Source organism: Lolium rigidum, chromosome 7, assembly GCF_022539505.1.
Source record: "Lolium rigidum isolate FL_2022 chromosome 7, APGP_CSIRO_Lrig_0.1, whole genome shotgun sequence".
Classification (NCBI taxonomy): Eukaryota; Viridiplantae; Streptophyta; class Magnoliopsida; order Poales; family Poaceae; genus Lolium; species Lolium rigidum.
The window spans coordinates 282,738,912-282,757,039 of record NC_061514.1 but is presented as its reverse complement, the minus strand read 5'-3'; the positions used below and the strand labels follow the sequence as shown (position 1 = coordinate 282,757,039).

General features: G+C 46.1%; 2 protein-coding genes and 1 pseudogene across 2 annotated transcripts; all 3 read right to left on the bottom strand.

Annotated features, from left to right (window-relative positions):
• Window positions 1-250: 250 nt before the first annotated feature.
• Window positions 251-1,396, bottom strand: LOC124675720 (annotated as a pseudogene).
• Window positions 1,397-2,332: 936 nt separating this feature from the next.
• On the bottom strand, window positions 2,333-6,500 carry LOC124672856 (putative SWI/SNF-related matrix-associated actin-dependent regulator of chromatin subfamily A member 3-like 1). The gene is made up of 3 exons (XM_047209019.1): window positions 5,163-6,500; window positions 4,437-4,743; window positions 2,333-3,441 (listed from the first exon to the last, which is right to left on the bottom strand). The coding sequence occupies exons 1-3, from the start codon at window positions 6,498-6,500 to the stop codon at window positions 2,627-2,629; spliced, it is 2,460 nt and encodes an 819-aa protein (XP_047064975.1). The 3' UTR covers window positions 2,333-2,626.
• A 1,586-nt stretch (window positions 6,501-8,086) lies between these two features.
• LOC124676644 (trafficking protein particle complex subunit 3-like) lies at window positions 8,087-10,826 on the bottom strand. The gene is made up of 5 exons (XM_047212684.1): window positions 10,705-10,826; window positions 10,517-10,614; window positions 9,830-9,929; window positions 8,925-9,107; window positions 8,087-8,412 (listed from the first exon to the last, which is right to left on the bottom strand). The coding sequence occupies exons 1-5, from the start codon at window positions 10,762-10,764 to the stop codon at window positions 8,290-8,292; spliced, it is 564 nt and encodes a 187-aa protein (XP_047068640.1). The 5' UTR covers window positions 10,765-10,826; the 3' UTR covers window positions 8,087-8,289.
• Window positions 10,827-18,128: the final 7,302 nt, after the last annotated feature.

Sequence of the window (18,128 nt, the reverse complement as noted above, 5' to 3'; positions counted from 1 at the left end):
AACAAAAAAATATAATAAAAATGCGCTTTACACAAACAAAATAATGGTCTCATTAATTAATCAATAGAAGCACACATGTAACAATTCCAGTAAAATGAAATGTAAAACAAGAATGAATAAAATCCTTATTGGGAAGTATATAAAAAATCACACACAAAAACGTCATGCATTCTGGTCGGTTTCCAACCTCCAGGGGCCATGATGATTAGGCATGCCTCATCACAGTCTCGATTTCGTTGCATGAAGGTCGCTAGTTGATAAGGCGACAGTTCTTTCTGATCTCCCCATTCACGCTGGTCTTCACCTCGATGCTACCCATCTTCCTCATGGCTTTCTTGAACTTTGTCTCCCACACATACGGCTTCAAATTTTGTTTCACCAAATAGTTTGTCTTGGACGACTCGAGCGTGGCATCAGATGTGAACAACACTTCATGGTTGAGAACGTTCTTGTAGTATCGGTTGTCCAGTGTATTAGGGGTATAAATGTCCTGATCCACCGTAGAGCTACTGCTCCTGCACTTCCTTGTCACCGATTGTGCAAACCTAGAGTTCATAGCCATTGGGTCTGATGCGTTGCGCGGGAGACGGTCACCGAAGGACGAGCGAGTGGGAGATCCCGACGGTGTGCGCACCGGATAGGGTGACCATCTCGTCGAGGCTGAGCCCCTTGGCTGCAAACATAGCCTCGAGCACCGTGACGTTGACGAAAGGAGGGGGTAGGTTGAAGAGGGTCTCGTTCGCAGAAGAGATGCGTCCGTCATAGCGGCCGGCGGGCATTTCAAAGTATACCTTCTTATTGCTGAGGAAGTAGGTGGCATCACGTCCAGCATAGGCAACAATGTCCGCGCAAGAGACAACACCCTTGCACTTGGCCTCGAGCTTAGTCTTGATCTTGTCGATCACTTCGAACCCGCGAAGGCTGCCTATATTAGGGAGGCCGAACTTCTCCGTCTGTTCATTGGACTGGGTCTTGTCAAGGAGAACCGATGCATCGCAACCCTGAAAAGGAGATATATGAATTCATCGCGTAAAATAGTAAACATCTATGCTAGCTACATTTGACTAATGTGTATATCAGAAACATGTTAGAAGTGATATGGGTATGAGTATTTACATACCTGGACAAAGCAGTCGTGGAAGAAGAGACGGATGAGCCCAGCGCCGATGCCGCGGTTGCGTTTAATCTCCGCCTGCACAACGTCCCTCACGATCTTCTCTGCTCCTTTGCAAGTCTTGTAGTAGTAAGCGTAGCTAAGCGCCGGGGCAGCAGGAGGCGTACTCTTTGCTGGTGCCGACAACGGGTAGGGATACCCGTAGCTCGCTTGGCATGTGTGGGCAACGCAGCCAAACAATGCTAGTAGCAGAGCCAAGGCGGCAAGCTTTTCACTAGCCATGGTTCGTATGTTGCTCTGAAAGGCTACTACTGAAGCTAGCCCGAGAGATTGCGGGAGGGAAACGATCGAAGTTGGGTGAAGGAAACTTGGTGTGTTGCGGGCCTACTTATAGGTCTCAGCTGACCTATAAAATATGCAAGCACGAACTTATGGTTCATCCAATATTTGTTTTCCTTTTGATCGTGGGTTGCATGTTGTGTGTTTGAGTCAAGCTGGAACATGGCGAGCACAATCTCACACACAGCTCAGTCGAGAAAACAAAATTTTCACAGACAAGCTCAAATGGTTGACATTGGCGTTTACTCTTTGTGTGGTCCTTCTTGTTGCTAGCCCGTGCATTTGATGATTAGGTGTCTTCTAATTTCTTTCTATCTAACAAACAGAGTCGGATGAGAAAAAAAAAATGTGGAAATAGTATTCTGAAAGTAATGTGGAAACAAGTGGTACAAAAAGCTAAGATGGAACTGTAGGACACAATAATACAAAAGCATTTTCTTGAAACAAAACCGTAGCTGGATCCTAGAAAATGTTGGCAATATAACTTGGTTGGGTAAATTACAATTAACTGACGCTGCTGCGTCCCTGGCGTTACTGTCTTTCTCTCCATCCAGCAAATGCAAATCGCCTGACTTAGTCTGACCAAAGTACCCACAACCAGCACCACGACGACTGCAGCCAACAACCCGGTTAAGGCAGGATAATCATTCACCACCACTTCTACAGGCATTGTGTATCCACTGTCAGCTCAAACAAATCAAACCAAATTCTGTATCCAGCTGGATTTGAGATATAATTTTGTGCTATCAGAAAAAATCAGCACAAGAAAACCAAGGATTTGAGAATTAAAAAAATGTGAAGAAGAAAGGAACTGATAATACGCTCTAGATCATCAACAAACAGGACGCACGACATCAGAATGATCTTTCTGAACCTGGTTACTGTTTATCATCACAGGCATACATATACATACACCCCTGTAGGAAATTCACATACACCATTCCCTGGTCATGCACTGATATGAGACGCTACAGCCAAGTTCTGCAAAACAGGGAGCTCTTTAGCAACTCTCCCTGCTCCACCGTTGCTCTCATGCATGTTCACCACACGGGACAAAAATACATGCATGTAGCAGCACCATAATCTGAGCTAAAGCTATCGTTCACTTGTGTCAGATAGCGCATTCAGAACATGCTACCAGAGGGCAAAACTTACCACTGCCAGAACTACCGCTTACAAGCCCATCATCATGCGCAGCTCCTCGATGCGCATCTCCTTGTTCTCCTTGGCTCCACCTTTCCTCCCGAACGCGCCACTGATCAGCCGCTTCTTCCTCTCTTGCAGCTCCAGGATCCTCTCCTCGATGCTGCCCTTCACAATCAGACGCACTGCCTTCACCGCTCTCGTCTGCCCGATCCGGTGCACCCGGTCCATGGCCTGCTCCTCCACCCCAGGGTTCCACCAGGGGTCAAAGAGGTAAACCGTCGATGCCGCGGTCAGGTTCACGCCAGCTCCTGCAGCCTTCAGGCTGGCCAGCAGCACAGTTGGGGCGTCAGGGCCAACAACGGCGAACTGCTTTATAACATCTGACCTCTTCTTCGCACTCATGGAGCCGTCGAGGCGCAGTATGTTGAAGCCTGCTCTCTTGAGAGGCCCTTCCAACAAAAGCAACATCTTCCTGAACTGGGAAAAGACCACGGACTTTGATGAAGGGTCCTCCTTCTGCGAACGCTTCAGTAGTTCCAGCAGGGCTTGCACCTTGGAAGACAGAGGTTTGTCAGAGCCAAGGTTTTCTGAGCCATCTTCATCGGCATGCTGTACCTCCGGAGCAATAAAGAGGTCTTCTTTAGATAGAGACCGCCGACATATTGGACAGCGGGAACTAGAGCTCTTGAGGATTTTTAGGATGCAGGTTTGGCAATATATGTGAGTGCAACTTGTTATCACAGTTTTTGATGGAGGAGATAAGCAAATTGGACAGTCAAAGTCCTCTCCATCGTCAACCAATGAGGCTAACTTCTTCAACAACTCTGGGTTTTTAGACACATCTGCAACAAGGGCAACAGATTTCTCTATGAGTAAGAATAAAGATATTTCCAGTGTACAGTACAAGAATAACGATAGAGATAGACACAATTGTGTTGCGGTAAGATACAATAAGATAAGTAATGCAGGAATAAGAATAACTGAACAGCGATAGGAACAATTGATTTCACCATTACTTATTTATTATAGTACCAAAAGTAGAATAAATTAACAAAAAGAATTCTGAAAACAGTACTTCACATTGGTACTAAAGGCAACTTCCATTTTTCCAAACTCCAAAACATGTGTTAAATTGTATGATGATTACTGATAAAGCATTCCGTACAACCAACCTATACCACAAATAAGGATCACTACAAAACCTAAGCATTCAACCTAATTGGTATGGGGATTTAGAAAAGCTTGATCTGATATTTTGTGGATGATAAAACCTTAAGTAAGATTTTTTTGCCAGCCCTGATAATACAAAGGAATTTTCTGCAAGGTCCAGGTACATTACTGAATTAACAAATGTATTCAGCGTCTTACAAAGGTTCATAAGCAATGTTACCAGGACTAGTATAGATTACTAATTGATATCCGGTTTTGGTGAAAAATAATCACAGTTCATCTGCAAGATTGGCACACAATGTAGCTTATACAAATAACAGAAGCGTTGCAATACAACATAATTATTATTTATTAAATGAACTACCAATTGACTTACTGACATTGGTTTCATTTTGAATAGATAAACCAACAGGACTTCAGTAATCAGTAGTTGCTAGTTGGATGCTAGTACAGTACGATGGTCTACTTTCAGAGAAAGTAAGATGGAGCTTCATTTAAATACCAATATACAACAACACAGATGTGATACTTCTTTAGAAACAACATGAATCAATTTAAATCGTTACACTTTTCATATGTGACAAAAAGATTGAATTATGGATTATTAATTTATTATATCAATAACATAAAGCATGAATAGTGAACACAAAAACATAGGCCTATATACCTTCAAAGGAGCTAGTAGGAAACCATGACTTCATGTCAATAGGGCACAGTGCTACATCGTTGCAGAGCTGGCGGAGCCTCAGAATGAAAAACAACACGGTTGAGTAGTTACGCAAAATCGATTCTCTGTCACCAAACTCCAGCATTTTGTTTCTCCCTTCCATTTCCATCTGATCATAGTACTCCCGTTCCTCCGTAGAAAGTTCAATGTAACATGTTACAACAGTTTTAGGTGGAAGGGCAACCACACTCTTGCTTCCACTCTCTGCATCTTTTGTTCTGCGCAGTGAGATAGCACCTAGGAGGTTCTGCAATAAAAAGACAACAAATTTATATTGCAGATATGTTTTACTCCCTTTCCTACACCGTTATAAAAATACTCATTATTCTCCCCATATGAAGATCGACCGACATTGATGGTAGAATCAGCATAATCAAAACAAAATAATATACATGTAAGGCAGTTTGATGAGTTATGGCAAGTAGTAGGAGAGTCTGATGTGCAAGAGCATATACAGATTACAGGACCAAAAGCTATCAGAACATAAAGATTGCAAGCAAACGAACATAGTGACTTAACTTTCTAACTCTAGAAGCAGGTTTACCGGTGATCACCTGCCACTGTTCAGAAACATCTGATCAACTGGCAATATTTACTACTAGTTCTAAAACTGTGGAATGACAAAAACGGAGTCATTGGATGAGAGGGACAACCGTCCAAACTTACTTGTAATCGTGACAACCCAGCCTTATCCCCTTTCCCTAGGGGGCGCTGGATCAAGCTCTGCCAATAGCTCTTGAATGAAAAAGGCTGGAACTTCAAAAATGCCATGAGCGGGTACAAATCCAACGAGCTGTTCTGGATTGGTGTCCCAGTGACTACCCACCGCCTCTGTGCATTCAAAGCAGTAACCGCCTTAGTCTGCCGAGCTGCAGAGTTCTTGATCACATGGGCCTCATCCAGAATCACCCGGAACCACTCAATATCATTCACCGGCGAGCCCTCCCGGTCAAATTCGGTGCCCAAGATGCTGTAAGTGGTAATCACAATGTCATACTTCAAGAGCACATTCTTATCATTTGTCCGCTCTCCATGATACATATACACTTTCAAGCTTCCTGCCTTGGTGTGCTCCTCCAGCTGTGTCACCCAAGACGAGAACACCGAGGGCGGGCAAACCACAAGTGTTGTCCGTGATCCCTCCTCAGCAGCATCAATCTTCCTCCTTTTAGCCCCTTTGTTGGCCTTCTTTACCCCCGCATTGGGGGCCTTGCTTCTGGCAATCAATGAGAGCAGAGTGAGCGTCTTGCCAAGCCCCATATCATCAGCGAAAATCCCGCCTCTCAGTGGTGCCGGCCGCTCCTTGGTATCCTGGGTTGTAAGCACGTTCTTGTAGCCCCCATCTTTATCTTCTTCCCAGAATGGTGGCAGGTCGCAGGACTCCTCCCGGTGGACCAGCCATCCCAGAGCTTCCTTCTGGTGCTGGAACAGGGCCGACAGCACCACATCCTCCGGCGCCTCCATGGGCTCAATCCGGCAGTCGCCGTCCTTCCCGACATGCGCGAACAGCTTATCGACATCCCGGTCAGATTTCTTGGTCCGTTCTTGCACGAAGGCGGACTCGGAGAAGAAGAACTCGGGGTTGGTGGGGGCGAGGAGGGCGAGGCCCTTGTCCCTGATAGCCTTCTTCACGGTTTCGGCGGCGGCTGGGCAGGCGAAGATGTGGACCTGGCAGACGAGGCTGTAGGGCTTGCTGCCGTTCTTGGAGGAAGGGGCCTTGGGCACGATGGCGATGTTGTTGGCGATGAGGAGCGAATCGAGGAGCGGGGCGAGGGCACTGGCTGCGCGGCGCTCGATGTGACCGGCCTTGACGCCGCGGTTGTTGTGGACGGCGATGGCGTTGTCGTCGTGAGGGTTGAGGGGCTCGCGGACGAGGGTGACGTTGGCGCGGCCGGTGATGGTGCCGCTGTAGTGGTGGAGGCCGACGATCTTGGTGACGAGTAAGCCCAGGAGGTAGGGCTCGTTGTCGTCGCCGCCGCCGCCGCGGGAGGAGGAGGCGGCCATGGCGGCGGCTGAGTTGGGGAGGGGTTTGAAACTGAAAGGCGGTGTGTGCGGAAAGGTCGAGAGGGGTTTGGGGTAGGGCAATGAGTGGGGATTTCTTTTAGGACATACAGGCGTGCGTGTACCTGGTCGAGCACGAATCGTTTCTCAAAATACCTTTGGATTAGGAGGAACGTCCGATTCAACCGTGTCTAGCGAGCCACCCCTGTTTCCGGTAGAACTTGAGAACACCCCGTTCCTCGCGGGGAACGGCGGAATCTTGGCGAGATGAATTCGGTCACCGCGCTTGAAATTTTACCACCGTATATAGGGGCGGCTCTTTCACCGCCAAATCCAAATCCAAATCCCCTATTTCCCCATTTCGAGCATATCCACCCTTCCTGATGGCTGTGGCGGCAGCTACTGGCCACGGATGGTCATCTTTTTCCTCTGCATCGATGACTTCGGTTGTGCTAAGCTTCTGCAAACCCTAGCCTTAGATCTAGATCTTGTGGGTACACAAGAGGGTCTGAACGAATCCATTCTAGGACATTCCTTCGTCCCCGGTCGAAGTTGTGGAGGTTGTCTAGGTTGCATCTGACTCTATCACTGGAACGCTGGTGCTGCCTGCATCTTCGTTAGGGTCCCCTGCTTCCCCGACGTCGGTCTTACTTTTCTCGCTCTTCATTAATGTGGTACTGCTTAAGGATGTGGATGTGGTAGTTCATTGATGTGGTACTGGTACTGCTTAAGGATGTGGATGTGGGAAGTGGTAGTTCATTGATCTGCTAGTGGTACTGCTTAAGGATGTAGATGTGGTAGTGGTAGTTCATTGATCTTGATCTGCTAGTGTTTGTCATGTAAGCGATCATACCATTGGGCTCCTATGATTTTTCTGCTCCTAGTGTCAATGATGAGCAATGTTTAATTTCATGCAAACCAGTCATGGTTTGGAAATCGGAGCTTTCAGAGTTTGTGCTCAACCGGTTGGTTCAGCTCGTCCGTAACGGTACCTATTTCAACATGGGATTCAAAGAGCAGCAAATGAAGAAGATAGCTGCTGATGTTCCTGTATTCGCTGACATATATGTGACCACTCTTCAGCTTTACAACCACATCAGAAACTGGAGGACCAAGTGGAGCGTCATAAAGATGAAAATAGATTGCATTTTGGACTGGAGCGAAGATGGTTGTTGCTTCTATGCTGCTGATGAAGATACGTCAGACGAGTACATTCAGATAGTAAGCCTCATTGAGTTCCTTCATAGATCTATATGTGAATATCGTCCGCACTAACAATTCTTCGGATTGCAGCACTACCCGACGCATCATGCTTACGTCGGGACCCCGATCACAAATTATGATCAGATGAAGGCGATCTTCACGCCCCGGTTTGTCTGCAGGGTGTAGCTGTTCCAACCTAACTTGCTGGTCAGGGTTATCAGTATGCCGAGTACTTATTTGTATACAAGTAATATCAGTTCTACTTATTTGTTTTGAAATTATCTTTCTTTGGACGAATTGTTTCGGATAGGCTTGGCAGGTAAGCAGAGTAAAAATACTTCATAATGTGGTAGGAAATCTCATCGTCATCACAGTTGATCTGAACAAATTTATCTCACTGATCCAAAGCAGTAAAAGTATACATACAATATATTTAAAACACATCAACGGTACACAGTAGAGCTGCAAAATATAACGCACAGGTACCTCATGTAAAAATCATGTCATACCTAAATTACAGCCACGCAGGAACTCAACACGGAAGTAAAACGAGCAACACAGTGTGGCATAAACTATCCCTAAGAAGAAACTAGTCGTCATCCTTGTAGGGGTATTCCTCTGGGACTTGCTTGGTGAGCTTCACTCGCATCTCATAGGCGTCATCCCCACGAAGCATATCGCGGACCCATGTGACCTCTGTTTTCATGGAAACCTAAACCACAAGCAATTAGATTAGAGCAGCAGATGATGAAAGATTTCAGGGACTAGTAAGATCATAGTACCGGAACACATATCTACAATTATCAAAAGGTGCTAGTAGACAGTTCCATTAAAACACTGCAACTAATAGTTATTAGAACACCAGTGGATAATAGTCCTTTTTTTACGGAAAAACAGTAGGGAAGGGGCCCCTACTACATCATTTTCATTTAATAAAAAGAAAATACTCCATATTAGAGCAGACAATTATGTGGTACCATACCAGTGGTTTAAATAGATTCGCCATGATATGCGTTTAGATCAGGATATCAACATCATTCAAATCGCAAGGGGTTGCATATTATTATGAACTTCTTTGTTTAGTTACTACATAGAGGCATAAGGTTCAGAGACCCCAGCTTTGTTTTGTAAAATATATGTTCTTCCAAATATTAGAACATATTTATTCATCATCAGTTTGACAAGAAGAGGAAATTATAAAATATGCAGTTATAGAAGACAAACCATTTCCAGTGCTCCTCTAATAACTCCACTCAGAACATTGCAATACTGAAGCCCTTGGCAAGTATCAGGAAGCTCAACAAAATCTACAAGTGGGTTGTCCTCCAATACAAAGCTGCATGTTGTACCCTCAGCATCCCAATTGGTTACCGTTGCAGTCACTCCCAGGAACATTTTGAATCCAAGCTGTTTTAAAAATGTAAAAAATGTCAGACCATAAAGCCATAAGGAGGATAAAACGGAAGGGGAAATCAGATAGCCCACAAGTTTGACTGTTCTAGTAAGAAAATGAGTGGCATCTTGGAGATATGGTGATGAACCCTGGACCTTCAGTAATGAGCAAGTTGAGATATATATAAAACAAATGAGCTAACACAGTATATGTAGAATCTGCGGAAGTAAGAGTAGGCATCAAATGTCCCTGAGTGATGTATCGCTGTGCAGTGTGCAGCAGGAAAGAATGCTATCAATGGATAAAAACACAGCTGAGTGCCTACATCTAATAAAACCGAAAACACTGTTATGCAATGGGAAAACTGCTAGGCTCTTGAAACTTCTGTTGGATAAATTATATGCAATAGCAATAATATGAAACATACTTATGGTTCCAGATGCAAAACATATATTAAACATCTGTATGATTGAGTCTTTCTTCCCCCTGTGAACATTTTTCCATACAAGTGTAGGAAATATGCATAAGGGAAACATAGTCAGTAACTATAAAAAAAGGACGTACCCAGTGCTAAGAGCTCCCACACTGTGCGGGGTCTGGGGAAGGTGTTAGTGGCAAGCCTTACCCTCACGAAGTGCAATGTGAGGAGACCGCGACTCGAATACTCAGTAACTATGGGATGCATTATATTTATATCTGGTTAATTTCATGAAATGCAGAAAGAATAATAGTAGACCTTTGCTATAGTATCAGCAGTCTCCTTGAAGTCAACACACGTTGATACATTTGACTTGGCTAGGAATTCATCGACCAATCGAGTTCCAATATTGTAACCCCTGAAAAATAAAAGAATATAACATGTATGAAGAGTCTGCACGCGAGGTTCAGACACGGCAAATCGTATGGCTGCCACTGCCGACAGATATATTGCTTAATTCGCTAGAAAGTCTGTAAACAGCAATCACATTAGGGGACATATCGGCACGTCATATGTGATTCTACATCTGATCTAGCTTGCCATCTTTCCTCTATCAGTGATTGCTATATGTTCATCTACAACAATGCATGGATGGAAGAGCCTTATCCCTCTAAGTCCATAACTCCTCAATGAAGTACAGTAAGAAATTTGGAGTACAATGCAAATATGCAATTGGAAAACTCTGCTCCCTCCATTGGACAATAGAACGTCAATTCTGTGTTGACATGCCAACTATGCCAACTCCATGACGACAGAAACAAAATTCTCCATTTACAGACTTAACGCACTTTAGTCGACTTGGGTAAGAAGTTCATAGAAAGCTCACAGATGTCTACTCCTAGATCAAGATCACCCGCCTACTCCGTCAAATTGACCCCAATCAGAAGAAGTTTATGAATTTGCCCAGAAAGTTAGAAAGGGGTGAACTAAGACAGACGGGCTTACATCTGATCGAGCTGCTTGTTGACCTCCTCGACCTCCTCCAGATCCGTGAGGAGCTGCCGCACGATAGCGCCGTATGTGAGCGTGAAGAGCTCCGCGTTCTGCGGAGCAACAATGAACCAGCGCAACCAGATCAGTGAGGGGGCAGATCTAACGGGCGAACAGGGGAGTTATGGGGTTCGGAAGCTTACTACGCGCTCGACGCTGGCGAAGAGGGCGTCGCCCGACTTGGGAGTCGTGAGAGGCGGCATCGCCGGGATCGGTGCCGGCGGCCACTAGCTCGCGGTGGCGGTGGTGGCGGGTGAGAGAGATCGGAGGTGGGGAGCCGTTACAGGCCAGATTAACCATGTTTCTGGAATCTGGACTCGTATAGGCCTCTATGGGCCGAATTACGAGTTCTCTATGGGCCTGTCTGCGATTGCGCCACTTTGCTACGTTGTGCTCTTCTGGGCCTTCTGGCTAGCACGGTTGCCCATGGAAGTCCATTGGGCCTCACTATATTTTTCTCTTTGGTATAAATAATTGAGTTTTCCTCAAAAAAAAATTGAGTTATTTTTTTAATTGTGCATATCTTTAATATCCATGTTCGAAACTAATGGACTTGGTTTTGTCCAAATACGCATATACCTAGACACGTTTTTAGTTTTTTTACAAAGAGAATATATTAATATCACGAAAATACCAGTTACATCAGACTCCGCACCAACAAAATGTCCAACAACATCAAGGATGCGCACATCCAAAAGAAAACAGAGAAATAGAAGAAAAAAAGAGATTCGTCACGGTGATAAAACACTCGCAACAATAGCACTCTAACCACCACCAAAAACAACACCTCAACTGCAAAATAGATTCCCAAAAGCAACACATCCAAGAAGTAATGAAACAATGCACAAGAGTTGTGGTCGTCGTCTGATCGAAGATATTGAGTTTCACCCTAAAAATCACGGCTCGGTAATTGAAGAGCATCATAAAAATGCAGTTCACTTGTACTGCCACCCCTCCCCCTACCTCTTGCAAAGACCGCTGCTGGAAGTCAGCAAACACCCGATACACAGAAAGAACATGTGGAGCAAGTCTTGATCACAAATAATACACCTCTGCCGTTGCAAACCTCCAACCGAAGCCCCCATAACTTTATCCACATATGTCAATATCATGGAAATCTTAATTTAGACATGTCTCATGGCACCAGCAAGACAACGAAACCACACCCCCATGAAGCCACACTGACCAAAGATAAGGGTGTGCACGACCGAATCAATTTCAATCTAGATATCCAGTGGCGCCATGCGCCATTCAACGGAAATCCCCAAGAGGAAGACCGTCACTCGTCAGCATCTAGATTGAGTAGGCCAACATGAAGCAGATTGACGACTTGGCACTCGAAGAACAACAAGGGGCCATACAACCTTTATTCCGAACAGTAGTTCCCCACGCCGCCGGATAGAGCAACTAAGGAGAAACCAGCTGCGGCACCTCCATCCCAGCAACACTCCACGAGCAGATCTGGTTGGCCCGGATCTGACCCGCCAGCCGTGCCATCGGAGATCACGCAGATGATGCGCGCTTGTCTCTACCTAGTAGCTCTAGCATCAGGCCCCGAACCCAAATACCGCGCCACCTCCCCGCCATCACCCGTGGGGTGTCCCAGCGATGCCCTCCCTTGCCCATTCGTCTTATACAAGAAGTGCACCGCCACCGCTACTGATGTCAGAGGCGGCGATGGCCAGGGGCAGGGGATGGGGTGGGGGGCTCGCGGGATCGAGATGTGTCGTCTCCAGAGTCGCTCGAGCGGAACATGTTTCTGAATACACATGTCTAGATATGACATGTGTATCAACACAAAGTTGAGTCAATTAACTTGGAATAGACGGAGTAAAAAAGAATATATTGCTACTCCAAATTCTGAATCATTTTGTATCATTCTCGAGCTTTCACTATACCATCAAAATTCAAAAGTGTTCCCGATGTTTAATTTCTTTGGACAATCTCCATGCGAGTCTAAGTTTGTTAATATTTTATTAATATGTGCTACTTCATGAAAATAATTGGCATCCACAATATTGTTTGGCGTTGAACTTGGGTGTCTAGTTTTTGACCCAAGCCCCTACTTAAGGTGACGCCTCAACCACTACTGGAAAAAAAATCTGTAAATAAGTGGCTCACTTGTAGCGCACGAAAATAGTATAGATCAGTGACGCACCTAAAACTGGTGCATTGTGGATGATAACTTACCGCACACTGTTAAAAGTGGTGCACCACGGGTATTCATAAGCTAGGCTAGTTAGCCACTTTGGCACACCTCATAGTGTTGCCCCATGGGTATATTTGCTACCCCTGGCGCATGGGGGCATTGGTGCGTTATGGGTAAGTGGGGACAGGAATCGTCACCTGACGAGGCGGTTCCTCGGCAATGCCCACCATGAGGGGCTTGGGTTTTAGAGAAAGGCGACGACGGAAGTTCCGGGAGCGAGGCGGTACACGACGTACCCAGGTTCACGCCCCCGCGGTGGAGGGTCGCTACGTCCTGCTAGCAATACACTATATGAATATATGGGTACAGGGGGCCGCCATAGGCGGAGTTGTTGGATCTAGTCTAGTTCTAATCCGCGAGTTGCGGTTTCTAGGCGTGTCGCCTCTATAATTATGTTTCTGATTGTGTGTGTCTAAGGGGTGCCCCTGCCTGGCTTTATATATCAGTCAAGCTAGGGTTTACAAGAGTCCTAGTAGGATTCATATTGGAGTCTTCTTTCCTTGTAGTCCAAGTTGAGGCGCGTGCAGGTCCAGCTTGTCGAGTCCTCGTACTCGGTCCACCTTCATAGTTTGCACCGGGTATGGCAATGTTGAGTACCCGAAGGGTTATGCCCACGTCGCAGCCCCCGAGTGTCCGGCCGAAGTGAAGCTTCGGGCAGGGACTAAAGTTGTCTTCGCCGAATGTCTTGATCATCTGTTGAATCTTTGTGCTTGATGTAGAGTCGAAGTTGCTTTCTGTCGGGTGCGCGAAGCGCTCCCGATGGGAGTAGCCCCCGAGTCTATGGGCGGGTGCTTGCAGCCACACATAGACGCAAGTTGTACTACTCGAAGATCTTGATTGTTGATGCCGATGTCTTCAACTTTATTCTTCTTTGTTGGCGAGGTTGCCATATTTTTTATCGGGTGCGCGACTAGCGCTCCCGATGGGAGTAGCCCCCGAGCCTGTAGATAAATATGAAATAGTTATGTATAGGGTGTAAAAAATGCTGAGTCAAACACCGTAGACTTTTTCAAGTTCCGAGAACTTGATGCCGATGACTCTGATGATGCCATAGATAGAGGAGTTGATGATTCAGATGATATCCCAGAGGAGCCGATGATTGAGATGATGGCCCTGAGGAGACGATGATTGAGATGATGGCCCAGAGGAGCCGATGATTGGGATGATGGCCCAGAGGAGCCGATGATTGGGATGACGGCCCAGAGGAGCCGATGATTCGGATGATGGCCCTGAGGAGCCGATGATTTAGATGATGGCCCTGAGGAGTCGATGATTGGGGTGATATCCCGGAGGAGCCGATAATTTTATCGGGTGCGCATCCAGCGCTCCCGATGGAAGTAGCCCCCGAGTTTGGGTACTGATGCTTGCAACCGTGAGTAGACTCAAGTCGAGCAACCCGATGTTTACAGTTTTCTTCAGGTGTCGTTGACACATTGTTGTTTATTTCAAGGGGCAAAACGCATCTTGAGCATCGTTGATGCCATTGTTTGTAAGTTTTTTGGTAGGTACATGTATATGCACTTTTACCGTGTCAATGCCGTTGGCAAATTTTGAAGGAGCAAATCTTAATTGCCCGTTTAAGCGTATGTGTATTCGTTGGTCAGCAAATTGTTTGAGTGATCAGCTCGTGTTGCAGGTCTTGCTAAACCCGTTGTATGTGCAACTTTGCTTTCAACCGATGCATGTCTTGACCGTGGGTCGTTTTCGTACGTGTTTCATGATCCTTGCTATCTCGCGGCACTCTTTGAGGCATCTATAGCAAAGGAAAAGAGCAAGGTCCCCGTTGCTTCATAATCCTTGCTACTTGCGGCACTCTTTGAGGCATCTATAGCAAAGGAAAAGAGCAAGGTCTTCGTTGCTTCATGATCCTTGCTATTTGCGGCACTCTTTGAGGCATCTATAGCAAAGGAAAAGAGCAAGGTCTTCGTTGCTTCATGATCCTTGCTATTTGCGGCACTCTTTGAGGCATCTATAGCAAAGGAAAAGAGCAATGTCCCCGTTGATTTTGCATCATAGCACTCGTAGTTTCAGAGGCTTTTTTAGAGTGCAATCTCTGGGCGTATTTTCCATCGCACCGATGTTCGTTGAAATATACGAACAAGGTTCCTGACGATGTAATTTGGGTGTCCCGAATTATTGAAATTCTTCAAACTTGAGTCTTCATATCTTCATAGGTTCCAGCGAACCGGCGCTCCCGATGGGAGTAATAGTCTTCAAATCTTCTTGGGTTCCAGCGAACCGGCGCTCCCGATAGGAGTAATAGTCTTCAAATCTTCTTGGGTTCCAGCGAACCGGCGCTCCCGATGGGAGTAATAGTCTTCAAATCTTCTTGGGTTCCAGTGAACCAGCGCTCCCGATAGGAGTAACCGCAATAGCTCGAAGAGCCCCCGAGTAATTCCAGCGCTCCCAATGGGATCGCATCGGGTCGATATTAAATAAGATGATATCCATTGAATATTCTAGATGATGAATCCACCAACCCGAGAGTGCATCGGGAGAAGATATATCCAGAGCCGAAGAAGATAAGTCCATCGAGTAGTCATAGATGATGAAGAAAATAAATCCACCGATTCGGGGAAAATAAATTCACCGAAAGTACTGGAGGTAACGATAATGGCGCCTCCCCAATCATCGGGTGTGGCGAAAGGAAGAGGAACATTTAGTTCCGCGAGCGCAGCCGAAATAATTGCGCCATCCAAGATAATTCATGCCGGCGGGTGCAGCCGAAATAATCCCGCGGCCGAGAGATAGTCCATGCGGCAGGCGCAGCCTCAAATAATTTCGCGGCCAGAGATAGCCCATGCGGCAGGCGCAGCCGAAATAATTCCGCGGCCAGAGATAATCCATGCGGCAGGCGCAGCCGCAATAATTCCGCGGCCAGAGATAGTCCACGCGGCGCCTAGCTGACGTGGCCGATGAAGAGGACGCAGTTGACATAGCTGATCCGCTGCGGGTGAGCATCCGAATATATCGGGTCCGTAATGTCGGGTCCGCGGCAGGCGAGCCCCCGAGTAAGACGAGTCCGCGATATCGGGTCCAAGACAGGCGAGCCCCGAGTGTGCGATGGCGAGTGCGTGACGGCGGGCGCGGTCGACCGAACAGAATAATCAAAATTTTGCTTCAATCTGCAGTTATGTTACGGCGCAAAAACTTGCGCGCAAATAACAGTACGAGCCAAAGAATATTTGGCGAAATAAAATATTTGGCGAAATAAAATTTTACGAGTAGTAATTAACTGGAAGTATAGCACCTGGTATTTTTCGTCGGATGGCGAGTTTGTAATGAACTCGGAAGACTGGTAGTCTTCTTGCTTGCATGAAGTATCGCCCAACAAATTAGACTTGTCGTCGGCCACGTCCAAGCAATGCTTCTTTTTCTTCTTTGCACCTGTACGGATTAAGCTGGTCCTCCTGCCATGATTGCATCCGATGGATAGTACGTTTCAGTCATGATTTTCTCCTTGAAACCTGAGGAAACGCCCTAGCGCAGATGCTAGTGACCCGACAACTTGCGGCAGGCAGATGCTCCCGAGCTGCTCTTTCCTCTTTTCTTTTTGCAAATTCGTTTCTCTGCCTCCTGGTCGATAGATGCACCGTGCCGCCATGCACACTGTTTTCGCTAGAGAATCCGGAAGACGTCCGCCCTTGTTGGCGACGACGTAGCCGATTTAAATGCGATCCAGCCGGATCGATTATGATGATGATGTTTGAACACGTCGGCGCGGGTGAAGAAGCCGATGAAGATCTTGTTGCAGATGTCGATGAAGGATCCCGCCCAGATGACAAAATCCAGTCGTCGCTTTCCCACAGACGGCGCCAATTGACGAGGCGGTTCCTCGGTAATGCCCATCATGAGGGGCTTGGGTTTTAGAGAAAGGCGACGACGGAAGTTCCGGGAGCGAGGCGGTACACGACGTACCCAGGTTCACACGCCCCCGCGGTGGAGGGTCGCTACGTCCTGCTAGCAATCCACTATATGAATATATGGGTACAGGGGGCCGCCATAGGCGGAGTTGTTGGATCTAGTCTAGTTATAATCCGCGAGTTGCGGTTTCTAGGCGTGTCGCCTCTATAATTATGTTTCTGATTGTGTGTGTCTAAGGGGTGCTCCTGCCTGGCTTTATATATCAGCCAAGCTAGGGTTTACAAGAGTTCTAGTAGGATTCATATTGGAGTCTTCTTTCCTTGTAGTCCAAGTTGAGGCGCGTGCAGGTCTAGCTTGTCGAGTCCTCGTACTGGTCCACCTTCATAGTTTGCACCGGGTATGGCAATGTTGAGTACCCGAAGGGTTATGCCCACGTCATCACCCCTCCCTCGTGGATTTTTTCAGTTTTGAAAAATAAAATGATAAAACTTTAATTTTTAAAATTCTTTGAGATGTAGTTATGTAAGGTAATATAGTTGTTAGGAAAAAATAGCAAACATTAATTTCGATAAATTTGGCAAAAATACGCTACGTTTCAGTAAAACGACTCAATATTTTGCATACAACCTCGAGTGGAAAAGTTTTTTATATGAAAAAACATATACATAAAAAATTACAACCGAATTCAACGCCCGTCGGCCGTTACCGTTTTTTTACAATCCTCAAATTTGAAACGGAAAATAGAGTTATCAGACGTTTAGATTTCGCTGCGAAGAAAATCAAAGGGACAAGACTTACCTATGACGCAGCGTTAGTAGTGGTGCACATGGGTATATTGGGGAGCAAGAGATCCAGATGCACGATCGAACGGCTCCCAATATTTCTACCGTAGCATGATAACTACAAATTCACATGTAGCCGTAGCTAGTTTCAAAATAAGAGCATCGGTCACGCACAGAGCCTACACAGAGAGCCTACCGGCTATGGTCAAATAATTATTCTTTGTTACAACTCACTAAAGAATGCAGAAGGATGCGCTTAATTCTAGTTAAAGGTGGAAAAAGTTTGACTGAGTGTGTTGAATAGTAAAAGTAAAAGTGCTTAAAGTAACTAATGAGAAAAAGGACCACGCGTTATAAAGGAAGTACATCTACATCTTAGTACAATTTGAAAAGATCAAGATGGCGAGTTACGAACAACGAGAGAGTTTGTGGCATAGCGTTATAAAGTTTGGTGTGTATTCTGTCAAATCAGCATATAATTTAGCAAGATCAGAGGAGTTTGTGGCATGGCGTAGCCTGAACAAAAAGGGGCTGCTGATGGACACTTCCGCTGAGGAGAAACTCTGGAAGAAGTTGTGGAGTATTAAAGCGCCAGGGAAAATGAAAATTACTCTGTGGAGACTAGCTCACGACTGCCTCCTAAGTGGTACTCAGCTCCGTCGCCGAAACATCCTGGTGGAGGGTGTGTGCCTTTTCTGTGACAGGGAGGAAA

Bases quoted from the DNA above. Each gene is read 5' to 3' on its own strand.
- LOC124676644 (XM_047212684.1), bottom strand. From the start codon at position 10,764: ATGCCGCCTCTCACGACTCCCAAGTCGGGCGACGCCCTCTTCGCCAGC. The intron at 9,930-10,516 runs GTAAGCCCGTCT...TTTATTTTTCAG, and splicing joins AACAAGCAGCTCGATCAGAT to GGGTTACAATATTGGAACTC. The intron at 8,413-8,924 runs GTTTGTCTTCTA...CTTGTGGTTTAG, and splicing joins TTAGAGGAGCACTGGAAATG to GTTTCCATGAAAACAGAGGT.
- LOC124672856 (XM_047209019.1), bottom strand. From the start codon at position 6,500: ATGGCCGCCTCCTCCTCCCGCGGCGGCGGCGGCGACGACAACGAGCCC. The intron at 4,744-5,162 runs GTAAGTTTGGAC...TTTTTATTGCAG, and splicing joins CTGGGTTGTCACGATTACAA to AACCTCCTAGGTGCTATCTC. The intron at 3,442-4,436 runs GTATATAGGCCT...CCCTTGTTGCAG, and splicing joins TCCTACTAGCTCCTTTGAAG to ATGTGTCTAAAAACCCAGAG.